The sequence below is a fragment of the Liolophura sinensis genome, chromosome 3, assembly GCF_032854445.1.
Source record: "Liolophura sinensis isolate JHLJ2023 chromosome 3, CUHK_Ljap_v2, whole genome shotgun sequence".
In the NCBI taxonomy this organism is placed as follows: Eukaryota; Metazoa; Mollusca; class Polyplacophora; order Chitonida; family Chitonidae; genus Liolophura; species Liolophura sinensis.
Genome location: NC_088297.1, coordinates 11958987 through 11973744, shown reverse-complemented (window position 1 = coordinate 11973744; position 14758 = coordinate 11958987). Strand labels below are relative to the sequence as shown.

The following is a 14758-nucleotide window of genomic DNA, read 5'->3' as shown; positions in this document are numbered from 1 at the left end:
TGACACATCTTCCCTCGAACGACCGAAGAGGACCAGAATGGACCTCAACTCACAGCGATCTCATCGGTGAGAGGCTCCTGAGTCATTGTCGGCTGCGCTCGCACGCTAAACCCTCGACCACGGATCAGGTAGATGGTATCGCTATGTATTATCAGTGGAAGAAATGTGAGTACCTGAGGTAAACTATCAACTATGAACAAGTTACTGACGAACTTTCTTCCTTTGCGATGTAGACATATGCATATTTTCCCCCCATTATTTATCTGAAGACAACTGGCTTCCAACGAACGGGGCAATATGCATACGGCCCCAAGAGCGTTGTGATCTGCATATTGTCTCCCCACAAGTAGTGAGGGCCGTGGAATGTACGATTTCCCTATCTACAGCCGGGTTTGACCTCGCATAGCGATTGAAAGACAAAAGCTTTTAACCATCATGTCACGACCTGCATATAGATGTGAATGGCCTTGAAAACAACAGTTGAAATATCGCTTTATGTAAGAAACTAGTGGACATCACACACATCAGGGGACGAACATTTTCACAAATTTCCAAAATGAGATTTTAAGGACATTCACCTTTTCTTCCAAGATGTAGCCGACTAGGTAAGGCGCAACGAATCCAGAAACAGAGGCAGCTCCATTGCTTAGGCCATAAAGAACACCTGGCAACAGAGAGACATCAGTGATCATGAACAGAGAGACATCAGTGATCATGAACTGAGAGACATCAGTGATCATGAACTAAGTAACTGACACGGTCAAAAAAGAGACCATGGAGAACACCTGACAACAGAGGGACATCAGTGGGTCATGAACTATGTAACTGACAAGGTCAAAAAGAAAGGCCATAGAGAACACATGTCATGAACTGTGCAAGTGACATAGACAAAAGGGAGATCATAGAGAACACCTGACAACAGAGAGACATCAGTGATCATGAACTGCGTAACTAACATGCAATAAAAGAGATGCTATAAAGAACACCTGGCGACAGAAAAACTTGAGTGGTCATGAACTATGTAACTGACATGGGCAAAAAGACAGGCCACAGATAACACGTGACAGCAGAGGGACATCAATGGTCACGGACTGTGTAACTGACATAGACAAAAAGAGAGACCGTAGAGAACACCCGACAACAGACAAACATCAGTGGTCATGAACTATATAACATACATGGATAAAAACAGAGGTCATGAAGAACACCTAACACAAGAGAGACATCAATTGTCATGGACTATGTAACTGACATGGACAAAAAGGAAGGTCACAGAGAACACCTGACAACAGACGCACACCAGTGGCCATGAAATATGTAGCCCACAGAGTTGCCATAGAGAACACCTGGCAATAGAGAGACATCAGTGGTCAAGAACTATGTAGCTGACACGGACAAAACGAAAGAACACAGAGAACACCTGACAAAAGAGAGACATCAGTGGTCATGACTATATAACCGACATGAGCAAAACGAAAGACCACAGAGAACACCTGACAACAGAGAGGCATCAGTGGGTCATGAACTATGTAACTGACATAGACAAAAGAGAGACCATAGAGAATACCTGACAACAGACAAACATCACTGGGTCATGAACTGTGTAACTGATATGGGCAAAAAGAAAGGCCACAGAGAACACCTGACAACAGAGATAACATCAGTGGTCATGAACTGTGCAAGTGACACGGACGAAAAGAAAGGCCACAGAGAACGCCTGACAACAGAGAGACATCAGTGGTCATGAACTGTGCAAGGGACATAGACAAAAGAGAGACCATAGCGAACACCTGACAACAGAGAGACATCAGGGGTCAAGAACTATGAAGGTGACACGGACAAAAAGAAAGGCCACAGAGGACACATGACACCTGAGAGACATCAGTGGTCAAGGACTATGTAGGTGACACGGACAAAAAGAAAGGCCATAGAGGACACATGATACCTGAGAGATATCAGTGGCCAAGGACTATGTAGGTGACACGGACAAAAAGAAAGGCCATAGACACATGACACCTGAGAGACATCAGTGGTCATGACTATATAACCGACATGAGCAAAACGAAAGACCACAGAGAACACCTAACAACAGAGAGGCATCAGTGGGTCATGAACTATGTAACTGACATAGACAAAAGAGAGACCATAGAGAATACCTGACAACAGACAAACATCACTGGGTCATGAACTATGTACCTGACAACAGAGATAACATCAGTGGTCATGAACTGTGCAAGTGACACGGACGAAAAGAAAGGCCACAGAGAACGCCTGACAACAGAGAGACATCAATGGTCATGAACTGTGCAAGTGACATAAACAAAAGAGAGACCATAGAGAACGCCTGACAACAGAGAGACATCAGTGGCCAAGAATTATGTAGCTGACACGGACCAAAAAAAGGCCACAGAGAACGCCTGACAACAGAGAGACATCAGTGGTCATGAACTGTGCAAGGGACATAGACAAAAGAGAGACCATAGCGAACACCTGACAACAGAGAGACATCAGGGGTCAAGAACTATGAAGGTGACACGGACAAAAAGAGAGGCCACAGAGGACACATGACACCTGAGAGACATCAGTGGTCAAGGACTATGTAGGTGACACGGACAAAAAGAAAGGCCATAGAGGACACATGGCACCTGAGAGACATCAGTGGTCAAGGACTATGTAGGTGACACGGACAAAAAAAAGGCCACAGAGGACACATGACAACAGAGAGACATCAGTGGTCATGAACTGTGCAAGGGACATAGACAAAAGAGAGACCATAGCGAACACCTGACAACAGAGAGACATCAGTGGTCAAGGACTATGTAGGTGACACGGACAAAAAGAAAGGCCATAGAGGACACATGGCACCTGAGAGACATCAGTGGTCAAGGACTATGTAGGTGACACGGACAAAAAGAAAGGCCATAGACACATGACACCTGAGAGACATCAGTGGTCATGACTATATAACCGACATGAGCAAAACGAAAGACCACAGAGAACACCTAACAACAGAGAGGCATCAGTGGGTCATGAACTATGTAACTGACATAGACAAAAGAGAGACCATAGAGAATACCTGACAACAGACAAACATCACTGGGTCATGAACTATGTAACTGATATGGGCAAAAAGAAAGGCCACAGAGAATACCTGACAACAGAGATAACATCAGTGGTCATGAACTGTGCAAGTGACACGGACAAAAAGAAAGGCCACAGAGAACGCCTGACAACAGAGAGACATCAATGGTCATGAACTGTGCAAGTGACATAAACAAAAGAGAGACCATAGAGAACGCCTGGCAGCAGAGAGACATCAGTGGCCAAGAATTATGTAGCTGACACGGACCAAAAAAAGGCCACAGAGAACGCATGACAACAGAGAGACATCAGTGGTCATGAACTGTGCAAGGGACATAGACAAAAGAGAGACCATAGCGAACACCTGACAACAGAGAGACATCAGTGGTCAAGGACTATGTAGGTGACACGGACAAAAAGAAAGGCCATAAAGGACACATGACACCTGAGAGACATCAGGGGTCAAGAACTATGTAGGTGACACGGACAAAAAGAAAGGCCATAGAGGACACATGATACCTGAGAGATATCAGTGGCCAAGGACTATGTAGGTGACACGGACAAAAAGAAAGGCCATAGACACATGACACCTGAGAGACATCAGTGGTCATGACTATATAACCGACATGAGCAAAACGAAAGACCACAGAGAACACCTAACAACAGAGAGGCATCAGTGGGTCATGAACTATGTAACTGACATAGACAAAAGAGAGACCATAGAGAATACCTGACAACAGACAAACATCACTGGGTCATAAACTATGTAACTGATATGGGCAAAAAGAAAGGCCACAGAGAATACCTGACAACAGAGATAACATCAGTGGTCATGAACTGTGCAAGTGACACGGACAAAAAGAAAGGCCACAGAGAACACCTGACAACAGAGAGACATAAATGGTCATGAACTGTGCAAGTGACATAAACAAAAGAGAGACCATAGAGAACGCCTGACAACAGAGAGACATCAGTGGTCATGAACTGTGCAAGGGACATAGACAAAAGAGAGACCATAGCGAACACCTGACAACATAGAGACATCAGTGGTCAAGGACTATGTAGGTGACACAGACAAAAAGAAAGGCCATAGAGGACACATGGCACCTGAGAGACATCAGTGGTCAAGGACTATGTAGGTGACACGGACAAAAAGAAAGGCCATAGAGGACACATGATACCTGAGAGATATCAGTGGCCAAGAACTATGTAGGTGACACGGACAAAAAGAAAGACCACAGAGGACACATGACACCTGAGAGACATCAGTGGTCATGAACTGTGCAAGTGACATAAACAAGAGAGAGACCATAGAGAACACCTGACAACAGAGAGACATCATTGGGTCATGAACTATGTAACAGACATGGGCAAAAAGAAAGGCCATAGAGAACACCTGCCAATAGAGAGACATCAGTGGTCATGAACTATGTAGCTGACACTGACCAAAAAAAGGCCACAGAGAAGACTTGACACCTGAGAGACATCAGTGGTCAAGAACTATGTAGGTGACACGGACAAAAAGAAAGGCCACAGAGAACACTTGACACCTGAGAGACATCAGTGATCATCAGTAACTGACCTGGGCAAAATGGGTGCTATAAAGAACACCTGACGACTTCAGTGGTCACGGACTGTGTTACTGACATAAACAAAGGGACAGGCCATAAAGAACAGCTGACACAAGAGGGACATCAGTTGTCATGGACTATGTATCTGGCATGGACAAAAAGAGAGACCGTAGAGAACACCTGACAACAGAGAGACATCAGTGGTCAAGAACTATGTAGCTGACACGGACAAAAACAGCGGCCATAAAGAACAGCTGATACAAGAGGGACATCAGTTGTCATGGACTATGTATCTGGCATGGACAAAAAGAAAGGCCATAGAGAACACCTGGCAACAGAGAGACATCAGTGACCGCGAACTATGTAGCTGACACGGACAAAAAGAAAGGCCACAGAGAACAACTGACAGCAGAGAGACATCAGTGGTCAAGAACTATGAAGCTGACACGGACAAAAACAGAGGTCATAAAGAACAGCTGACACAAGAGGGACATCAGTTGTCCCGGACTGTGTATCTGGCATGGACAAAAAAGAAAGGCACAGAGAACACCTGGCAACAGAGAGACATCAGTGACCGAGAACTATGTAGCTGAGACGGACAAAAAGAAAGGTCACAGAGAACACCTGACAACAGAGAGACATCAGTTATAATGAACTGTATAACTGATATGGGCAAAAACAGAGGCCATAGAGAATACATGACACCTGAGAGACATCAGTGGTCATGAACTATGTAACTGACATGGGCAAAAAAAAAGGCCACAAAGAGAACACTTGAACTATGATAAGAAAACTGACAAGAAAAAAGTAGACAGATGCTAGTATTAGTCAATAGAGAGAAATCGAGCTTTTGAGCTTATTTTTACTGATGTCTATGAAATTTACCGATCGAAACCGGTGTCTGATGGCTAGTCAGTATTTGAATTGTGTATTAATTAATCTATTAAAGTGAATATAAACGATGTGATAAATTCACTGCTATCCAAAGACCCCACCGCAAAACCGTATCAAAAACTATTTTCATTATTTTTTTAGTGTGTTTGATGCGGTGTAAAAATTAGGATAAAATATGGTGGCCTTTTCGGGCCATGTTTGATTAATGTGGCGTGACATAACTTCATATTGAGCTTCCCTCATGTGCCTACGGACCATCTCGAAAGCAGTTGTTTTCTGTAAAATCCTCTCTGATGACATCCCTTGAGACGATTCTAATAAGTTTGAATGAATTTAGGTGATCAAAATAATGTGAAAAAACTTTAGAAGTTATGATCTCAAAAACCAGCCTTAGAAAAGAATTGTTTTTGCGGGGAATTTCTCGGTGAAAAAATGTATAAAAAATTTGAAGCATTTATGGACACAGTTCCATGCTATCTTTCATTTCAGGTCTGACAGCAACCTTCAGATGAGCGTGGGTTTTCACCCGGGCTCTGTCCGGTTTCCTCCTACCATATGCTGATCGCCGTCTTGTAAGTGAAATATTCTTGAGTACGGCGTAAAACACCAATCAAATAAATAAATGAATAAATAAATCTTTCATTTCAGACACATATTATTTTTGACTTGATGCATTCACTTTAAGTAAAGTGGTTCTTAATTCCTATCGGGAAAGTAACCTTCTTAAAGGACTAGCTTCTAATTGTTTGCTTGAGAATCTAAACTCAGTGTCCAGGCTGTTTACATAGTAACCAAGATTGCTGTTGTCGTTTACCTGAGAATCTCGACGCAATGTCCAGGTGTTGACATGGTAACCAGAACTATTGTTGTTTACCTGAAAATCTCGGTGCAATATCCAGATGGTTGACATAGTAACCAGAGAAAGACAATCCAGAAAATCCAACGGCCAGAGTGAGAAGCAAAATATTAACTGTGACGTCACATCCGGTGTAGCTAACAGCAACCAGTAAGGCGGCGGGAGTAACCATACCTATAACGATAATTATATTATTAGTGTTCTATGAATATTGGCGATATCGGTGCAACAACAACAAGACCTGAAAATTAAGTCAATGTACAATTGCGATCCGTCCGGACTTTCTTGGTCTGTTTGTTTTTTGTCTGATGTAACGTCTGAAATAGTGATGAATACGGACTCAAAACTAAAAAAAAAGAAACTACATATAGGCTAAAAAAATTCATTTATTATTCATGCGTGACGTACAGCTATTCAAGGAACACTGACCAAAGAATACTGCGCAAACGGCCACACGAGCGTCGTTGACAGCTTCTGATAACAATGGCCCCAAGAACAGTGAGAAGGGAAATTTACAAAATTCGCTGTCCAAGGCCTGTTTTTGAAGCCGGACCCCATGTGTCCCTGTGACTGAAAGGCAAGTGCCTTAACCACTTTGACCTGACCCGCTCACCCAATACTCAGAAAGAGAAGCTTTCGGCGTATCAGTCTTGTAACGCGAAGTCACCCTGTAGAGCGATATTTGCAGGTTATCGAATAGACTCCTGTTCACGTATAAGTCCTGTCATTTTGAATGAAATCCACGTTGTGAACCGGGATATTGCATTATATGGGCAATATCCCAAGCTTTCACTAACCTGCAGTAGTCATCAACTTTCTCACATTTTTTGTCGACATGTGTTTTTTTCTGAGGGAGTCAGACAAGAACCCTGCTACCATAATAAACATCCAGCAGGCAAGATACGGCAGGGCGGAGAGGAGGCCATTCTGAAAAATGAGGAGAAAATCAAGGTACGGGTAAAAAATGGTTTTAAAAATCAAAGTAGTCTACTGTATTTATTTATTCATTTAATGGGTATTACGAGTGGGCACTTTCTAATCCCCTTTGGGGCAATAACAGGATATACCAACAGATACAAACGGATGCTAATACTTGAAACATATTGAAGTAACTTTTTCCCCCTCCCTCACATTCCCCACCCCGACCGCTATGGCCGTGAGTGAAACTGAGGAGGCCTTCTAAAACAGGTGAGGAGAATACATTTAAGGCCACATGAATGAACCAGGGAAGCTTTGTCCAGGTAACAATATGGAATAAATAAATCTATTCTACACTCAAGCTTACCTCTTTGGTGTCAAAATGTAGCACCTGTTCTATGTATCTGGGGAGATAGGAAAATAGTGTGAACATTCCCCAGAGGTTACAGAGACGGGTGATACCGATAGCCCAGAAGGGTACAGATCTCAGCAGAGACCCCCACGGCGTCTTCAGTTTCTGTAAGTGAATCGTCAAGTATCATTAACCATAGTCAGGGACTTTCCAGTTCGAACTCTTTTGTCGCTAAAGGTAAAAAAAGTCTTACAGCATCATGTGATCTTTCAGAAATGTTAGGTAACTATTTTTAATAACATATACCATAACACGGGGGTCTAAAAAGTTTCACAGAAAGTTTTTTGGAGTAGTTAAACGACAGAGGGGCCTCCGTGGCTCAGTTGGTTAGCGCGCTAGCGCAGCGTAATGACCCAAGAGTCTCTCACCAATGCGTTGGCTGTGAGTTCAAGTCCAGTTCATGATGGCGTCCTCTCCGGCTGTATGTAGAAAGGTTTGCAAGCAGCCTGCGGATGGTCGTGCGTTTCCCTCGGGCTCTGCCCGGTTTCCACCCACCATAATGCTGGCCGCCGTTGTATAAGTGACATGTTCTTGAGTACGGCGTAAAACACCAATCAAATAAATAAATAAATAAACGACAGAGAAAATTGAAGAGCTGAGTGTTCGTGGACTTCGTAAGTTCCTTAAGGAAAGTGATGTCCTTTTTGCCCCCAAAACACGATGACACAGGTGATCAGTAAATTGATGTTAACAAAAGTTTGCTAAACATTGTAATGTAGGACTTTTTTTACCTTTAGCGACAAGAATTTGATCTCAAAACTTCCGGTTTAAGCTTTATAGAATGATTTCGTTTTTCATTGGACAGTACATGGTCATAGGACATTTCCAAAAACCTGATGTGCCAGGACAACGGGCTCAAGCAACGCCACATTCACAAAGTAATATCCCATGTTCGCGGAAACACTAGACAACGTTCTCCCGGCAATAGGGAGGGACATCGTGCACTTACATGAACAAATGTTTTCAAAACATTTATTTCATTTTGTCTGTCGAGTGGCTTGAAGTACTTGTTGATGACTCCAGTAAACATCCTTAACACTGATAAAGGGCAGTCTTTAATCATTACATGATGACAACAGCGGAGCACAGAAATTTCTGCATAGTGCAACATTAGTCAAGACGGCTTGCCAACACCGAAACCTCTGAATCTCAACAGAAATGTATCGGAGAATTTGCAGCATTATAGGTTGTACATGATAATGTCAGAGAAATCGAAAAAAGCTGAAGTTTTACAATGTGCAACATTCTTGACTCTTGCCGGCACAAATGCCATTGAAGTGTACAATGTATTCACGTTTACAGAAGACGAGAGTGATCAAATAGAATCTTTGATGGTGAAATTTCGCAGAACACTGCATGCCGAAGAAAAACGCCACATTTGAGAGGCATAAACTGGGCCATCGCGTTCAGCGACCAGGTAACCCATTTGATAGTTTCTTGACATTCATTAGGCTTCTCATTAAGGATTGTGGGTATAGCTACTCATAAAGAATTTTGAGTGCAGTCTTTTAACAGACAGTATCCTGAAGAAAAGAACTACAGAGGGAATTAACTCTGAAGAGACAAGGATAAGACTGTTAAGTGAGGCACATTTAACCTTTGATAAGGCTATATCGTCACGCAGAGCATCTGAAACTGCCAGTAATGAGCTGAAAGTTATGACGGATGACGATAAGTCAGCCATGCAGTCAGCAAGCACAAAGGTAAACAGAAAGGACAGACATATAAAAGTGGTGTAAGTAACACTGAAAATAAAACATATAAACACACAAATCAAAGGAGGGAAAACATAATGGCTTCAAATGTAGCCCATGTGGATATCTCCAAGCTGTACGTGGAAAGTGCTCAGCACATGGACAAACGTAATCGGTGTTCGAATATTGGATATTTTCAGAAAATGTGTCAAAACCAAAAAAGTTCATGTTGTTGAAAACAGCTCTCGAAATAAGGATTGTACAGAGTCTACTCAGTCAACGGGTTTTGCTGATAAAATAGACTCCCAGTCAAGCATGGAGCCATGGATTGTACCATTGTCGTTCATCTTAAGTTGAACACTGGTTCAGATGTGAATATTTTGCCCAAATCTGTATTTAACTAATTACATTTCATGGTAGTGAAATACCAGCTATTGGACAATGTGTACCAGCTATTGAACACTAGGGACTGATAAGAGGGACTTATTATTATCTTTATTATCAGCACAGGGGATGTTCAGCCAATATCAGACAGGAAAACGAGAGACAGTATGATTAAACTAATTAAACGAGTGTTTGCTGTCAATGCCAAACCATGAAACTAATGTGTTTTCAGAATTTCCAGAGTTGTTTCAGGAAGTTGGATGATTGAAAGCTAAAGTCAACACAAAGCTGAGAGAAAGCTGCACCCCTGTGGTAGAAGCATGTCGTAAAATCCCAATAGCCCCAGGTGAAAGGGGTACATGAACAAACAGAGCAAATAAATGTAATTACAAAAATAAGTGAACCTACAGGATGGGTGAGTTCAACGGTTGTAGTTAACAAGCCTAATGGAAAGTTACGCACATCCTTGGACCCTACAAAATTTGAACAAAGTCATCTTGAGAGAGGACTAAAATTAACCCACCAGAGATGAAGTAATGTCCAAGTTTGCCGATGCTCGTTACTTCACACAACTGAATGCTTCTAGAGGATTCTGGCAGATACCTCTTGATGAGGAAAGGTCTAGGCTATGTACGTTCAATACACCATTTGGACGATATCCCTATTTGAGATTACCATTTAGTATCTCCACCGCCCCGGAAATTTATCATCGACAGATACACTCGATTTTTGCTGATGGAGTCGATACATGCATAGATGATGCCATTATTTGTACAAATGAGAAAGAGCCACAAGATAACCACGTAAGACAGGTGTTGAAAATTGCCAGAGACAATAACCTGAAACTCAGTCCAACCAAATGTCTATACTGTGTGAGGTGATACAATCTCAAACAATGGACTCAGACGTGACCCTAAGAAAAGCCATCAATGCCTTTGCCAGATCTGAATGTAAGAAGAATATACAGCGTTTTATAGGCATAATAAATTATCATGGTGGTTACATTCCAGACTTGTCAGCAAGAACTGCACCACTGCGTAAGCTCCTGAACAAAACCATACAGTGGGACTGGACAGATGAACAGGAGATGACCCGGAAGGTCTTAAAGAAGCCATTTCCCGTGAGCCTCTGTTACAATTTTATGACCAGACGAAACCAGTCAAAGTATCAGTTAGTGCAAGTAAGAATGGAATTGGTGATGTACTCTTACAAAGACATGACGACAACTTGTGGTTGCCAATTGCCTATGCATCCGGGCTGTGACACAAGCTGAGTGTAGACATGCACAAATTGAAAAAGAAACTCTTGCCATTACTTATGCATGTGAACATTTTCCTCAGTACATTTCAGTCTTAGTACATGGCCAGGCTGTTGAAATTGAAACAAATCACAAGCCCTTAGAAGCCATATTCAAAAAGGGACTGACTGAGTACCCTCAAAAACTACAACGATTCCGACTGCGATTGCGAAAGTATGATGCCCGGCATCATTGAAAACTGATGACCGCTTCTCTCTTGTGTGTTACCGGCTTTATTTCTTATTTGTATAATTTCTTACATACCTTGTCTTTGGGAGTCTAGTGTAACGTTTAGGAAATGGATCTTGCGATTATCGACTTGAAACGCCTTTTACGGACTAGGAATGGTATATGAAAGTCGGACATGACGCTTATATTTATCTATGTATTGTACACCTGGAAAGCTGATGTTTACAACAGATGCTTTATCTGGAGCTTACAACAAACAGAAAGTACAGCAGTGCAGAGGCTGATGCACAAGCATATGCTGATGGCAGACTGTCAAATGTACAGGTGTCTGAGGAACGACTAGATGACATCAGAACTCAAACAGCTAATGATACTGTGATGTCACTCTTGTCAGAGTGATTCTTGATGGATGCCCTAACGAAAAAATCTCGTCCAACTGAGATCTCTCAATTTTGTAATTACAAGGATGAACTGACCACCACTGACGGGTTCGTGTTTAAAGACACTAGAATTGTGATCCCAGTTGATCAAAGTGCGTGACCTTATGCTGACAAAAATCCACAAAGGTCACCTTGCCGAAGAAAAGTGTAAACGTAGAGCCCATGAAGTGTTACACTGTAGTGAAAAATGTAGTGAAATACTATGAACTATGTATTACATAGAGAACAAAGCAGCAGAGTGAACCATTGTTGCCACACCCAGTAACTGTACAGCCTTGGGAAAACGTTGCCTTCGATTTGTGCTATGTTGAACACAAAACCTCCATAATTGCTGTTGATTTTCAACTCAGTGGATCCTGAAGTAAACCAGTGATCCAGGCATTAAAATCTGTATTTGCCAGACATGGTATACCAGATAAAGTTGTTAGTGACAATGGACCATGCTACAACATTTGTGAATTCAAACAGTTCTCTAGAGAGTGGAAATCTACCAATGCGACATCCAGCCCATTGTACCCCCAGTCTAATGGACTAGTAGAAAAAGCGGTGTAGATTGTGAAGAGGGTACTAAAGAAATCCTGTGACAGTGGTGATGATCCATATCTTGGACTGTACCGTAGTTCACTTTTTGAGAACTGAAGTTCTCCAGCACAGTTGTTAATGAATCGTCAACATTCGCTCAAATCTGCCCATAAAAAGATTTGTTTAGAAACGCTGGAAAATCTGAAAATCTGTTGAAAATTGAAACAGAGGAGGAAACAGAAGCAGTATCATGACACAGGTGGCCGATCTCTACTGCCATTGAGCCCTGGGTCAAATATGCGTATCAGGGAACAGAAATCCTGGGTACAGAAAGGAACTGTTATTCGTCAGATAGCCCCTCGTCCCTTTCTTGTGCGAACAAGGAATGGTTTAGTGTTTAAAGGAATAGCCGTGATTTGCAATATGTTAATCAGACATCAAGCCCTGATCTCTACTCACAGTAAGCTGAGAACCACCCATTTAAACATCTGCAATATCAGAAACCTAATGCGACAGATATCAGACAGCAGACTGATTCCTCATTTCAACCTACATGCTATTCCTCCGATCAGAAGCAACTGACAACTGAACTCGAACTGACCAGTACCACTGACATTCCTACAGTCAGTCCAGCTAGACCAAGGAGAGACATTAAGCAACCAGTGAGGCTCTTGGACTGAGAAGTGCTCATAGACTGTTATTTGCAGAAGTTGGAGATGTAATGATAGATTTCCATGTTTCGCATGTTGACGCGATGCATGCTTTTATAACAACTCTACATGTATACGTGCCTGTCCGCCACAACACACTGTGTGGTCTCGCCATTATTGTAATGGCGTTACAAGTAGTCGTTAGATGGCTACAAATAAAAATCTTTAACACGGATAATGGACATTCTTTAATCTTTACAAGTGTGAAGCAGGACCGCGTAAATTGATTGACACGTCTGCTATAAAATTACAATTTGTCAGCTTCTGTTGAAAATTCGTTCTGTCTGTATTTTTACGTCACCAGAATCCAAATGCCGGACTGTGACGTGTGCCCTTTGCCAACCAAAATCGAAAGGAAGGGAATAAAGATATAGTATAGGACAACTAGGCTAGCCTCGTAACAGTAGAAAAAAAGGCGAGCTGTAAAATGGTTTGAAGTTAAAACCTCACACTTTAATTGCCTTACCTTCGAGATGGGTTTCGCCGTTTTCTCGATGTATTCTCTCTCCTGACCGGAAATGTTTGGATGTTCCCCTGGAGACTCGCTGATGACAAGCATCCAGATGACAGCCAAGCCACATCCAAACACGCCTGTTTTAGTGAATAATAATATTTAGTCGTTGCTGGTTGCACTTTTATAGGTTTTTCCAAGGATATATAATCAAAGAATCAAGTATGGACTGTCATATAATGGGGGGGGGGGGGGGGTCAAAAACTATTTGGTACATTTTTTTGCAAAGACAACGATATGAATGTCCCAAATTACGTGAGCCAATAATCGTCATTTGTATATCTGTTGGGTTTTAATAGTTTCAAATTGCAACTCTTTTATCGCTAAAGGTAAAAACGTCCCACTCTATCATGTGACTTGCCAAAACTGTCATAGAGCTCTTTCTAATCATATTTTCCACAGCATCCGAAGAGTTGTGAAGGAAAGAGATGCCACTTGCAACTCCGCAATATGGTGAGACAAATGATCGGTAAATTAATGTCAGCAAAAGTTGCCTAACAAATGCAGTCAGCTGTTCATAGCGTTCACAGAACCCATAGCGTTCACAGATCATTTTGCACCCCCCCCCCCCCTCAAAATATTCAGTTGCCCATAGCGTATACAGACCACATGGGGAAAATGTAGTGTCCATACCTTACACAGAACATATGACAAAGAAATTGCCGTTACCCATACCGAAAGCAGAACACGACAAAGAAAACACATTTACCCATGGTGTAGAAGACAGAAGGCCATCCTCCGAGGAAGTGGGTATCTGAGAGTAGACCAGCCACGGCCTGAGACACCACGGAACCAAGCTGTGTTCCTGGAAGTCGTCAGAGACGGTGACAAGAATAGACAATCCCCTGATGGAAGCCAAACTCATGACAAATGTAGGCTTAAACAAGATGAATCATGAAACTGGTCTTCATAAATATAACCAACTACAGCACAGACACTAAAACCTGATCAGCATGACTCTTTCAGACAAAAATCCTTCCGGCAAACAGCTTACTCACTCTCGAAATAAACATTTCAGATTTTTCACGCAAATAAATGAGTTTTTCGGCACACTATATAGATTGCGGCAATCTTGCAGCAATCTGTAACAAATGAACAATGTTCTGGCTAACGTTGTGCCACAACTTCGCCGCAAACAATTCTGGCATGCTTCAGGCACAAAGCGTGCCGCAACTTCGTCACAACTTTCTCGACACACAATTCTTATTCCGACACACCCTCTGCACACCAACTTCAATGTACCGCTAACAATGGTTAGGGGCACGCTCCTAATCCTGTT

General features: G+C 42.3%; 1 protein-coding gene across 1 annotated transcript in view; it reads right to left on the bottom strand.

Moving 5' to 3' along the window:
- Nucleotides 1-524: 524 nt before the first annotated feature.
- Nucleotides 525-14758, bottom strand: part of LOC135463361 (sialin-like) — a 37703-nt gene continuing 23469 nt past the window's right edge. The window contains exons 6-10 of the mRNA XM_064740620.1: nt 14189-14284; nt 13435-13559; nt 7688-7837; nt 7200-7329; nt 525-664 (exon numbers count right to left, since the gene is read on the bottom strand). Coding sequence (XP_064596690.1) covers nt 525-664; nt 7200-7329; nt 7688-7837; nt 13435-13559; nt 14189-14284 — 641 coding nt within the window. The remainder of the gene's footprint in view (nt 665-7199; nt 7330-7687; nt 7838-13434; nt 13560-14188; nt 14285-14758) is intronic.